Below are 12,806 nucleotides of genomic sequence, written 5' to 3' on the forward strand. Positions count from 1 at the left end.
ACTTGGGGCAGGTGTCACACACAAAAGCCTGTGGGTTTCTTTTTTTTTTTTTTTTTTTTTTTTAACAGAACCCCCTCATTTCCAGTGTTGTAGAGTGTAGACACTTTGTTAGAGCTTTGGAGTTTGCTGAAGTGCAGCAAAATAATCCTGATACTAAAAAATGGTGTGACTTCCCCTCTTAACTGGATTAATTGAGCTCATTGTAGATCCGGGATCAGCTTTTTGTGGGTTTCCCCTTATCCACAGAGGGAGGTCCCTGCCTGAGGCTGAGATGTTTCTCACCAAAACCACAATTATTTAAATGATCTCTGTAACTTTGCGTGCTTGGTGTGGAGAGAGAGCAGCACCTGTGGGGAGGGGGTTCTGTCCCAGGAGAGGGGCTGAGGCCAGGGGAGGATTCTCTGTGTCCCTGGCAAGCAGCTGGGACATCCTTCATGTGGCTGAAATGAATCCCAAACTCCACAGCCTTCAGGAGCCCAGCCAGCATAGAACAATGGCAGAAAGAGCTTCTTCCTTTCTCTTGGTTAAAATAAGGAGCATGACTGGGGCTTTTAGCACTAATTTGTGCAGGTTTGTAACACAGAGCTGCAAGGATTTGTATCAGAGATCTGTCAGGCCCTTGAGGCCTCATGTTCAGGGTCTCAGGCCTTGATGTGAGTAAAATGACATTTAAATAGAGTTTTTAGAAAAGCCAGCTCAGAGAAGAGGCAGAGATTCAGGTCTGGAAGCAGAAGATGCTCAACCACTGGGATTTTCATGGCACAGGCACCTGCAGCTCCTCTGTGTGTGTGTGTGAAGGGCTGCAGAGCCTTGCAGCATTCCCACAGTCTGTTGAAGTCTCTCCATTCCCAGAGCTGTTTCTCAGAGCATTGTTTGGCTCTTTTCATGGGCAGGAAGGTTTGGGAATGTCCTGCTCCACCAGGAGCAGCTGCAGGTGTCTGCACCTCCGAGGTTCTGGGGGATGAAAAGAAGGTTTTATCTAAAAGGTTTTAAAACCAGCTTCTCCTGACTCTTGGAGCTGCTGGGGTGGGGTGGCAGTAGGGGCAGGGGTGTGATTTACTCCAGGAAAGAGGATTTTGGTGTCACTCTGTGTTCAGCCTGGAGAGGAGAAGCTTTGGGGTGACCTAAGTGCCCCTTGCAGGAGCTGGCAGGAAAAGGGGAGAGGGATTATTGCCAAGGGATGGGGGAACGGCTTCAAACTGCCAGAGGGCAGGGTTAGGTGGGATCTTGGGAAGGAATTCTTCCTTGTGAAGGTGGGGAGGGGCTGGGCTGGGAATCCCAGAGCAGCTGTGGCTGCCCCTGGGTCCCTGGCAGTGCCCAAGGCCAGGTTGGATGGAGCTTGGAGCAGCCTGGGGCAGTGGAAGGTGTCCCTGGACATGGCAGGGGTGTGGGGTGGATGGGATTGAAGGTCCCTTCCACCCCAGACCGTTCTGGGGTTTCACCATCCCCTGACATTCCCAGGGAAGCAGCAGAGCCTGAAGGAGCAGAGCTCTGAGGCCACAATGCCCAGGAATTCAGGGCAGCTCTGGGAAATCCCATTCCCTGCCCCAGGCCAGCTCCCCAGGCTGCTGTGAGCTCACTCCCAGGGGTGGGACGGGGATCTCTGTCCCTGGCAGAGCTGGGCACGCTGGCAGGGCAGGGTCCTTGTCCCCAGGCTCAGCTGGGCACTGCCTGAGGGAGCAGCCCTGTGAAAGCTCCTGCAAAGGGAGCTCCCACCTGGGAGCAGTTGGCACCCACTGGGAACAGAGAGCTGCTCTGGGGTGCACAGAGTGGATTTTTGTTTGCTTTGGCCCTTCTTTCTTTTGCCAAATCCTGTAGGACCTTTGAAATGCCCCGAGTCCCACCTGCTTCTCTGCATCCTTTTTGTCTCTTTGCCTGTGCCTGGACCTTGTGTAGCTGAGACCCCTCTAGGAGGACACAGCTGAGCTCTCTGACAGGGCAGTTTTTGTTCAGAAATTAAAACTGCTGGGTGGTTTTCCTGTGCACTGTAAAATGAGGGGGATTAGAAAAGCCAGTCTCGCAGGAAGCTCATTTTCCATTGGAAAACCTAATTTGTAATTAATAAATTCTTCACTTCTTTAGAATTAAGGACTCCAGAAGTTCTTTAATGGTTTGTGTTTCCTTATTTAACCAGTGGAAATGTTATTCCTCTTAGTCCTGAGAATGGCAAAAGGGGATTAATGGAAGGGTTGGATGTGGATCAGATCAGAAATGTCCAACATCAATTTATTACATTTATTTCATACACACAGTGTGAGCAGCTGCTCCACAGCCCATTTATTTATACATTTCTTTTGTACACAGAGTTGTTTTAGGCCCCAGCGAACCCTTTAGGGATGTCTAAATATTAGTTTCATTAAATACAACATAAATCCAGCTACAGGATGGAGGCAGTGGTTCCACAAAGTATTTGGAGATCAATTTAGTTTAATCAGATGGGACAGTCTGTGAAAAGAATAATCTCCACTATGATTCCTGCATTTTGTAGGAGCAGCAAAATTCCTTTACAAGGAAAAAGAAAGGCAGCACCAAGAGTCTCCCAAGTCCACGGGGTCGTGGAGGATTTTTATATTATGTTTCCTTACTGCCAGTCCCTGGAAGGTTTGGAATATCAATCCATGCCATGAATTAGGATTTATGAAACCACAACTCATGGAAAAGGTTCGGAAGTTCCTGCAAATTGCAGGGCTCCCTTCCCAGCCTAGAAACCCAAATTGCAGGCAATTACCTTGGCCCAGTTTCCTTGTCTGAGGTGTGAAATCTCAGAATAGCACAAGAACAGGGACATTCCTCTGCCCTGGTTCCCCCACCTCCATCCTCCTCCTGGGGCACAGGAGCAGGGCAGGGCTGGAGGGGAGGGCAAGGGGGGAGGTCGGTACCTGCCCAGGGCTCTCCCTGGGGCTCTGGGGGGAGCCCAGGGGTCTGTGCCTGTCAGAGCAGGAATTTGGGGGGGGGGTGACAGCTCCTGGAAAAGCTGGTGTGAGTGGAATTTTCCAGAAGGGGAATATTCCAGCTCTGGAGGGAGGTCTGACCCCTGGGCTCACCCTCAGGAGCTCCTGCCCACAGAGGGGTGGGGATGGGGAGTGTGACGCAGCTCCAGGAGCACCTCAGTTATTGAACCATCCACCCAAGGATCCTGAACACACCCAGAGGGGGAAATCCCTGCCCTCCTCACTCCCTGCAGGCACCAGAGGGTGGTGAATGGTGAATTGACCTCCCCGTGCAGCTTGCTGGGCTGTGGGACAACGTTCTGCTCTCCAGGGGCTGGGCTTGTGATCCCAGAGTGACTCGGGTGCCTCACAGAGGCTTTCCTGCACTTGTCCTGCTGCAAGCTGCATTCCTTGATCCATCTCGGGGTCACAGAATGAAACAACACCTCTCTGCCTCCTGTTTTTAACCAGCCAAATGCATGGCAGAGGCTGTGGCTCTGCCTGGAGCCCTGGGAAGGGTCTTCTCACCTGTCCAGGTGGGGGATCAAGGGGCTCTGCTGGGGATTCTGCAGAGCACAGAGCCAAGGCTTTGGGGCTCCAGGGGCTGGGGTGGTGAGAGGCTGGGCAGCCACGAGCAGGTCCTGCAGAGCTGGGTCTCACCTGAGCTCCAGGGAGGGCTTTAACTCAGTTTCACCCCCTCAGGGGCTCACCAGCACTGAGCATGGCCCAGTGATTCGTATCCCACCAGGAAAAACCCTGCTGCAGAGTCTGGCCTTTGCTTCCACTGCTCCTTGGGCCAGGCCTGGGCAGTGCCAGGGCCACGCTGGACCTTCCTCTTGAGGAGGAGGAGGAGGTGGAGGGAAGCAGGAGCCCTGCCCTGTGTGCACAGCAGGGATTCTGCTGTTCCCTTCCCAGGCTTTATCCCAGCAGAGATGGGAAAAGCCCCATCAGGGCCATCCTTTCAGGCAGATTCTCTGTAGGGTGAAGCACTGGTTGCTGCACAGGGCTGGTACAGTGGGTGGACTTCTAAAAAAGCAACTTAAGTGCGGCCAAATCTGAGCCCTAAAACCCCAAGTTTTAACCCGAACGCCTTCTCTTCTTCTCTCCCTTGGTCTCTGAAGCCAGCACTAGCCCTACCTCGGGCCTGGGCACTGCTGCCATCATTGGCATCCTCGTGGTGATCTTCGTGGCGCTGCTGGTGGCCGTGGATGTCACCTGCTACTTCCTGAACAAGTGCGGGCTGCTCATGTGCATCGCCGTCAACCTGTGCGGCAAATCCGGCCCGGGGGCCAAGGGCAAGGACATGGAGGAGGGCAAGGCGGCCTTCTCGTGAGTACTGAGAGCACAGAGAGACCCCCCCTCTGTGCCCCACTGCCAGCACAGCAGCTGCCTCAGGGAGGGGGGGCCCTCAGCTCAGTGGGGAGGGGGCTGCCCTTCTGGTGGGGCTTGCAGGAAGGTGGTTTTGGGGTTGTTCTCCTGGGGTTTTTGTCTCGTTCTGTTGGTAGCCATCAAATAGGTGGCTTCAGTGCTGGACACCCCAGTGCTGGACACCCCAGTGCTGGACACCCCAGTGCTGGACATCCCAGTCACCCAGTGCTGGACACCCCGGTTCTGGACATCCCAGTCACCCCAGTGCTGGACATCCCAGTTCTGGACATCCCAGTCACCCCAGTGCTGGACACCCCAGTGCTGGACACCCCAGTACTGGACATCCCAGTGCTGGACATCCCAGTCACCCCAGTCACCCCAGTGCTGTCACCCAGTGCTGGACATCCCAGTCACCCCAGTGCTTGACATCCCAGTGCTGGACATCCCAGTCACCCCAGTGCTGATCACCCCAGTGCTGGACATCCCAGTTCTGGGCCCAGTCACCCCAGTGCTGGACACCCCAGTGTTGGACATGCCAGTTCTGGATATCCCAGTCACCCCAGTGCTGGACACCCCAGTCACTCCAGTGTTGGACATCCCAGTTCTGGGCACCCCAGTCACCCCAGTGCTGGACACCCAGTTCTGGGCACCCCAGTCACCCCAGTGCTGACATCCCAGTGCTGGACATCCCAGTGCTGGACATCCCAGTCACCCCAGTGCTTGACACCCCAGTCACTCCAGTGTTGGACATGCCAGTTCTGGATATCCCAGTCACCCCAGTCACCCCAGAGCTGGGCACCACCCGGAGCTCTGTGCTGGGGCCTGGAAGGAAGGAGGAGCGGCGCCGTGCCCGTGTCCCGCTGTGGCCGTGTGCAGGCTGTCCTTGCAGGAGGAGCCATCACTCCCCACGCCGTTCCCTCGTTGCAGGAAGGACGAGTCCAAGGAGCCCATCGTGGAGGTGCGGACGGAGGAGGAGAGGACCCCCAACCACGATGGGGGGAAGCACACGGAGCCCAACGAGACCACCCCGCTGACAGAGCCAGAGTATGTGGCCTTAGGCAGCCCTAGCACAGGGTCACTGCATTGCCCTCAGCTGCCCTAATCCCTCAGGAACACCAGTTAGGGCAGGAAGAGAGGAAGAAAGGTAAAATCTCCACGTGCCAGTGAGGAAGTGCCTCCTCTCGAGCTTCAGTGGTTGCTGTTCCCAGCACTGGAAGGGAAAGGGGAAGGAAGCAGTGTTTCCTGAAAGGCTCTGTCCCGCGTGGAGATCCAGCACTGTCCGGGCTCACTGCAAGGGATCCAGAGCAAAACCAGCCCCAGCTGGCAGCAAGCCCCGTCCCAGCAGTGCTGGCTGAGAGCCTGACCCGTGGGGAGAGATCCTCCCCAGGAGCTGGGCCCTGGGTGTGGAGTCACAGCAAGGCCGAGCGTTCTGAGAGAGAGCCGAGTCTGCATGGGCGTGTGAGAAAGGAGTTGAGGTGTGAGGGGGGCTGTGCAGGCCTTCAGACAAGGCTGCAGCAGCAGGACAGGACGAGGAGAGGGGCTGGGGACCCCAGGGTCCCGCGCTGGGGCCGTGCTGTGTTGGTGGCAGGTGGCACAGGGCTGCAGGCTCGGGGGGTTGCCTGGAGAGGTCAGGAGCGACAGGCTGGGAGGAGAGCTGTAGGGAGAAGAGTCTGACAGGATCCCATTTGCCTCAGCCCAAACACTCCACGTGGACAAACCATTCCTGCAGGTCACGTCCTCTTGCCTTTTTTTTCTTCCTGATGATCCTCAGCCATCCCAGCCTTGCTCCCTTTGCATGTGTGACCTCTGCACGTCTCTGCTCCTGAGTCCCTCTCCATGTCACGTGTGTGTGCTGTCCTCACTCTCCCTCTCTGCCCCCTCTCCCTGCTGTCGTTTCGGGCCTTCATTGTCTCTCTCTCTCTCTCTCTCTCTCTCTCTCTTTTTCTCTCTTGTCCCCGTGTCCCCCTCGCAGGCACCCCGCCGACACCGCGGCCACCGTGGAGGACATGCTGCCTTCTGTCACCACGGGCACCACTAACTCTGACACTATCACTGAAACCTTTGCCACTGCCCAGAACAGCCCCACCAGCGAGAGCACCACGCTGACCTCCAGCATTGCCCCGCCGGCCGCGGCCGCTCCCGACGCCGCGGGCCCCGGCCAGGCCACCCCGGCCAAAGGCGCGGCCGCCGCCTCGGCGTCGTCGCCGCCGCCCTCCTCCACCCCCAAAGTGGCCCCTCTTGTTGATCTCAGCGACACCCCCAGCTCTGCTCCGGCCACCAGTAATTTATCTTCAAGTGTCCTGCCGGGGCAGGCCGTGCTCAGCCCCAGCGCCGCCGCGGCCGACGCCGCCGCCAAAGCCGGGAACAAGCCGGCCGCCCCCAGCCCTGCCAGCCTCACCAGCCCTGCAGCTCCCTCAGAGCTCAAGCAGGAGGTGGCCAAGAGCCCCGAGAAGGAGCCTGTGCAGCCCAGCACAGTGAAGAGCCCAGCAGAGACCCCCAAGAACCCGAGCAACGTGAAGAGCGAGGCTGCCTCGGGCAGCGCCGCCAACCCCTCGCAGAACGAGGACTTTAAAATGGACGAAGGGACCTTCAAGCCACCAGACATTGACCTTGCAAGGATGTTTTTGCAGCTCTTGGCACTGCTACTCCTCCTGCTGCCAGCGGGGCTGGTGGGCAAGCCCCCGAGCCTGCTGCTGCCGCTGCAGACAGCTCTGCCCCTGCAAAGACCGAGTACGGCCACCTTTACTCTTGTGTTGGTTGTGTGCTGTGTCCCTCGTGCCCTGGTGCTCGTGCTGTGTCCTCTGTTGGGTGTTCTCTTGACTAATCTCGCTGTTCCTTTAGCCCACTAACTCACCTGAGAGCTTGGCCTGGAAGGGGCCAGGAGGAGAGCAGGAGTGGGCTGTGCCAGGGAGGCAGAGGAAAGGAAGCTGGGAATTAATCAGAGATGTGTTGTTCTTCAGGCTCTCGGGCAGCTTTGTCTGTCCTGGGTTATTCTTTCGTAAGCAAGAGCAGAAATAGCCCAGATTGGTGTAAAGAGCTCTCCTCAGAGTGCTCAATGAGCACAGCCCCCAAATCCCATCTCCTGCAGGTCAGAGGAGCCTCTGAGGGTCAGGCTGGGCAGCAAGCAGTGCCCTGTGCAGGGGTGACAGCACTGGAACCTCTGGAGTTGTCCCAAAGCTGGCAGGAAGGAGGCAGGGGCAGCCTGAGCCTGGCTGAGAGAGGGGGGAGCACCCTGAGCTGGGCAGGAGAGAGAGAGGGAAGAGCACCAGGGGGCTGGGGGAGGGTCCCAGCTGTGCTGCAGATGTTGGACTCTGGCTGGGCTGGCAGTTGTCACCTCTGGGGGTGGTCACCTCCCTCAGGCTTGTGAAAATGTCTGTAACAGAATTGCTGTGCTGCTTCTGTGTTCCCCTTTCTGCAGCAGCCTGGGGATTTCAGGGCTGGCTTCCTGTAGGAACACAAAAAAAATGGGATTGCTGCTAATTGTCAGGGAGTTGGGGTGCTGGAGCCAAATCCCTCTGCAGCTGTGTGAGGTTTCCTCGCTGCTCCTTTTTGCACCCCTGCAGCTGAGCCCTGAGCCAGGCAAGGGCAGGAAAAGCCAAAAAAAAAGTTAATCTAGACCTAAATGAAGCAGGGTGGGGGAGCTGGGCTCGGTTCTTAGTCCTGTGGCAGGAAATGCTGGCTTTGCTCTCCCAAAGAGATCCATCCCAGCCACTCTTTTCCCCGTGGCTGGCTCAGCCCAGGCTGCCTTTCTGTGCCTCTAAACCGTGTCCTTGTGGTGCTTCTCCCCAGGAAAATGCCAGCAGAGGAGAAAGGCGCCGTGCAGGACAGGAAGAGCCCCCCAGCAGAAGTGAAGACGGTGCCCAACGAAGCCACACAAACAAACGAGAACGAGAGCAAAGCATGATCAGCACCGGCAGAGGGGACGGCAGAAACCTTCACCCGAGCATTGAAATCACAACCCACACGCCCATCTCATTCCTCTAGTGTCTGTTGCCTTTTTTTAAAACGGAAAGACAAACAAACAAACCAGAAAAAAATGCATAAATGGGGGAGGGAGGGAATGTCTCTTTTTTCCTTTTCTTTTTTTTTTTTTGTTTCCTTTTCCTCTTCTCTTTTTGGTTTTGTTTTTTTTTTTTTCTCCTTTTTGTTTTGATTTCTGTTTTTTTTGCTTTCTTTGAGATTTCTAGAAAGGTTCTATTTGTTGTGCACTTGCTTTTAAAAAGTAAAACATGTTAAGAACAGGGTTAAACCCGTCACCAAATCAGGGCTCAGCTGGCCCTGTGTATATTCAAACAGGCAAACATTGCAATGCTGGTTGCAGTGTGGTTGGGAAGCTCAAAATCAAGTAGTCCTAGACACAAAAAAAAACAACAAAAAAGACAAAAAAAAGAAAAGAGACCCTGTTGTTTCCTTCGTTAGTATAGCAGAGATAACCACTGTGCTGCTGGGCACAGCTGGTGCTTAAAGAAAGTCCACAATTTATTTTTATACTTTTCAGTCGAGTTTGAAATATGTAAAGCCTCATAAATAAGTTATCATTTCTGTTCACCTTGTATCTGGTCAGTATGCAAAGTGTCTCGAGCTCTTTGTGACTGAATCCTGCTCGCCACGTTAGACCTTTATTTGGGGTTTATTATATTATTATTATCTATTTTTTAGGAAGAATGCCAAAATTGCAGCTTTGGGGGATGTATTTCAATTTGCAGTATTCAGACTCTACATTTCTTTTCCAATTTTATGTTCAAAAAAAAATTTTTTTTTTTTTTTGTTTTGGCCAACTTTGGTTCTTTCCAGTGTTTACAATTGACAGATATTTTTTTTAACTTTTGTTGTGTTGAAATGGATGTGTAAAATAGCTGCCTTTTTTTTTTTTTTTTTTTCCTTTTTCTTTTGTTTTTATGGTTTTTCAGTCAATCCAGTCCTGTAGACACTAGGGTAGCAGCATGCTTGCTTTGCAAAGGGAGACATTTTCAACCATGGATGTTTACAGTAGTCGTTTCCCCTTTTCTCTTTTCTTAATTATTGTTATTATTATTATTATTGTTATTATTATTATTATTATTCTTACTGGAGTAAGAAGAAAAGCGATGCTGGGGTTTGGTTTGGGGTTTTTTTGGGGGTGGGGGTGTTCAAACCACTTATCACCAGTCAAGGGCTTTATCCAGCAATCCCCAAATCTGCTTGGGGTGAGGGAGTTGCTGGAGAAAATCCTTCTGTGCTTAAATTTAGTTTGAAGTCCCTCGCTGGACCTGGGCCTGACTGCATAAGAGAAATATCATCTCTGCTTTTTTAGGACATTCTCCCCTTTCCTTCACGGAACTCTCCCGGAGCTCTGAGGAGCACAAGGGAGGTTGGACAGTGTGGGCTGGTCTGGGCTCAGGTGTGTGACCAAATCAATCCCTCCTGATCAAGGCAGAGAATTCCAGTTGCAGAAAATCCCAATTTCAGTAAATTCCAATTTCAGCGAATTCCAGTTTCGGAAAATATTGGTTTCAGTAAACACCAATTTCTGTAAACAAGAATTTCAGAAAATTCCAATTCCAGTAAATACCAGTTTCAGAAAATAGCAATTTCAGAAAATTCCAATTTCAGTAAACACCAGTTTCAGAAAATCCCAATTTCAGTAAATACCAATTTCAATAAATTCCACTTTCAGAAAATCCCCATTTCAGAAAAGCCCCGTTTCAGAAAACTCCAATTTCAGTAAAACCCAACTTCAGAAAATCCCAATTTCAGAAAATGCCAATTTCAGTAAATACCAATTTCAATAAATTCCACTTTCAGAAAATTCCCATTTCAGAAAACTCCAATTTCAGTAAAACCCAACTTCAGAAAATCCCAATTTCGGTAAATACCATGTCCTCTGACCCTAAAACTAAAGCCCAAAAGCAAAGGTTTTTTTTTCCCCAGAGGTGCTGGGCAGGTTCCAGAGCCTTCCTGCAGGTCCAGCTCCAGCAGGAGCTCCCGGGGGTCCCTCCGTGGGACCCTCGTGGCCGTGCCCTGCCCTGGGGTGTGCCCTGCAGGACCAGCCCCGCTGGAATTCCGTGCCAGGGGCACCCCGGGCATCCTGCAGAGCTGGGCAGGGGCTGAGGCAGCGCCTGGCAAACTAAATTATGGATCAATGGGATTTGTTATCAGGAATCGTGGAGCTACACTGAGATTTGGGGGTGAAAAGGAGCTTTGAGCAGAAGGAAGGCAGTGGAGTGTAGGGAGAGACCAGCCCATTGTATAGAGATGTTCCTCCTGTTGGGGTTTTGGGTATTATTTCCTTTTTTTTTTTTTTAAATTTTAATTTTATTTTATTTTCCCTTTTCTTTTTCTTTTTTTTTTTTTTTTTTTTAATTCTACTTTAGATCTGCAAGCTTGTGCACTGTGGGTGCGTGACTATTTTAGTGTGAACCGTGTTTTTTGTCATAGTATTGAAATAATAAAAGCTTCAACATAGTTTGGATGTGGAAGGTGTAGCGCTAGTTCAGATTTGAGAAACAAAAACAAAAATAAATATTCAGGAATTAAAATAATTTAAACAAAAAAAAAAAAAAAACAGAAAGAGAACAACTCTTACAAAGAGCAGAAGCCTTTAAATGAGAGAAGCGAGCCGAGGTGACTCTGGTGTTCCCAGAAGGAGAAGGGGCTGTGGAGGCTGTGTCCGTGGATTCCTTGGGAATATTCGCTCTGTTCAGTGGCATCACACCATTTCCAGCTGTGAGAAGCAATGCTCTTGTCATTTGCTGAGTGTGGGGTTTCTTGCATTTTGTTTCGCTCAGCTCCTGGGGCGCACGGGGAGGGCGCTGGGGGCGCAGGCTGAGGCTGCCCCGCCCGTCCCGGCAGGATTTTGGGCAGGACGGGGCCTCGCCCCCAAACCCAGCCCCAAACCCAGCCGTCACAGCAGTGTCCCTGACCTCTGGGGACCTTGGTCCCGAGGATTCCTTTCTTTTCCCCCAGGAAATGAATCCAGGAACGCAGCTGGGCAGCAGTGGTGCCTCCATCCCTTTTTGTGCCGCATTCTGGCTGGTTTTGTCACCCGAGCCCCCAAAGCTGAGCAGCTGGTGGGAAACACGCCACCATCCCCAAAAACCTGCCCAGGGACCTCCCCCAGCACCTGCCAGGCGGGGACAGGGGGAGCTGCCCCACCTGGATTGGCGTTTCTGTCCCAAAAGGGGACGAGCTCAGAGCCCAGCACCCGGTGACAGTCGGGGGTGGCACTGCCTGGGCTTTAAGGTCCCTTCAATCCCAAAGCTCTGGTTTGGGGTGGATGGGCGAGTTCCTTTCAGTGAGCCCTCCCCACACCTGTGCTGGGCTTCCACGGCCCCCAACAGCAAAGAATTCCAGATTCCATTTCCACCTGCCCCGAGCCCAGGCAGCTGCAGCCTCGGGGCTGTGATCTGTCCCCTCGAGGGGACCAGCCTGAGGGTGGTGGCACTGCCGTGGCTGCTCCGGGGTTGGTGGCACTGCCGTGGCTGCTCCGGGTTGGTGGCACTGCTGTGGCTGCTCTGGGGTTTGTGGCATTGCCGTGGCTCTGTCTGTCCATCCTGGGGTCGGTGGCACTGCTGTGGTTCTGTGTGTCCATCCCCAGGGTCGGTGGCACTGCTGTGGCTCTGTGTGTCCATCCCCAGGGTTGGTGGCACTGCCGTGGCTGCTCCGGGGTTGGTGGCACTGCCGTGGCTCTGTGTGTCCATCCCTGGGTTGGAGGCATTGCTGTGGCTCTGTGTGTCCATCCCTGGGGTTGGTGGCACTGCCGTGGCTCTGTGTGTCCATCCCTGGGGTTGGTGGCACTGCTGTGGCTCTGTGTGTCCATCCCCAGGGTTGGTGGCCCTGCCGTGGCTGCTCCGGGGTCGGTGGCCCTGCCGTGGCTGCCCCCTGCCTGTCCCCAGTGTCACAGGAGCGGTGCCATCTCGTGCTGCACCATTCGTACAGGTGACAATAGTGCGTCCCGCCCGTCAGCTTCCAGAGTGGCGTCTCCTTTTCACACTTTTCTATGGAGCCTTCAAACCCCACGTCTTTCACCACCAGGCTGTTTTGATAGTTGTTCTCAGCCCCTCCATGGCCATCCTTCCCCAGCATTCCCTACTTTTGGGGGCCTTCTATCTTGTTAAAAAAAGAAAAAAACAAAAAATCTTTTTACCGAGTGAAACATCGACTCCACCTTTATCCCCATTCTCACTGGTGTAATACTGATACTAACTGAGGATTTTGACTTTGCATTCTGTCAGAATACTGTGTTCAAATAAAACTACAAAAAAAAAAAAAAAAAAAAAAAAAAAAAAAAAAAAAAAAAAAGCCAATGCCTGCAGTCTGCCCTTCTTTAGCTGCTCTGCCAGGGCCAGCGCCTGGTCCTGCTGCTCGTCCCGCCTGAGTGGCACTGAAAGCACTTTCAGCTTTATTTCTTTGTCCTTCTATATTTATTTCCTTATTTCCTGGAGGTAGCAAACACCAAAATGCAGTTTCACAGCTACTGGGAAGCTTTTTCCTCCCCAAAAAGGCACTTTTCTGTTGCCTGGCTGTGGA

The 12,806-nt window shown here is 53.1% G+C and overlaps 2 protein-coding genes across 4 annotated transcripts in view; both read left to right on the top strand.

Moving 5' to 3' along the window:
- NCAM1 (neural cell adhesion molecule 1) overlaps positions 1-10,742 on the top strand; it is a 92,743-nt gene extending 82,001 nt beyond the window's left edge. The window contains 5 exon segments of the mRNA XM_053963270.1: positions 4,052-4,259; positions 5,226-5,342; positions 6,271-6,908; positions 6,911-7,028; positions 8,088-10,742. Coding sequence (XP_053819245.1) covers positions 4,052-4,259; positions 5,226-5,342; positions 6,271-6,908; positions 6,911-7,028; positions 8,088-8,202 — 1,196 coding nt within the window. The 3' untranslated portion in view covers positions 8,203-10,742.
- On the top strand, positions 9,469-12,552 carry LOC128799139 (uncharacterized). 3 transcript variants are annotated; one of them, XM_053963269.1, is made up of 2 exons: positions 9,469-11,767; positions 11,875-12,552. In XM_053963269.1, the coding sequence occupies exons 1-2, from the start codon at positions 11,247-11,249 to the stop codon at positions 12,392-12,394; spliced, it is 1,041 nt and encodes a 346-aa protein (XP_053819244.1). In that variant the 5' UTR covers positions 9,469-11,246; the 3' UTR covers positions 12,395-12,552. The 3 variants fall into 3 exon arrangements, with proteins under 3 accessions (XP_053819244.1, XP_053819242.1, XP_053819243.1); XM_053963267.1 differs by having other exon boundaries at positions 9,494-11,835; positions 11,875-12,551; XM_053963268.1 differs by having other exon boundaries at positions 9,494-11,767; positions 11,915-12,551.
- Positions 12,553-12,806: the final 254 nt, after the last annotated feature.

Source organism: Vidua chalybeata, chromosome 23 (assembly GCF_026979565.1).
Source record: "Vidua chalybeata isolate OUT-0048 chromosome 23, bVidCha1 merged haplotype, whole genome shotgun sequence".
In the NCBI taxonomy this organism is placed as follows: Eukaryota; Metazoa; Chordata; class Aves; order Passeriformes; family Viduidae; genus Vidua; species Vidua chalybeata.

Coding starts and splice junctions, on each gene's coding strand:
- LOC128799139 (XM_053963267.1), top strand. CDS start 11,247: ATGAATCCAGGAACGCAGCTGGGCAGCAGTGGTGCCTCCATCCCTTTT. Junction 11,836..11,874: donor CTCTGTCTGTCCATCCTGGG/GTCGGTGGCACT, acceptor GTCCATCCCCAG/GGTCGGTGGCACTGCTGTGG.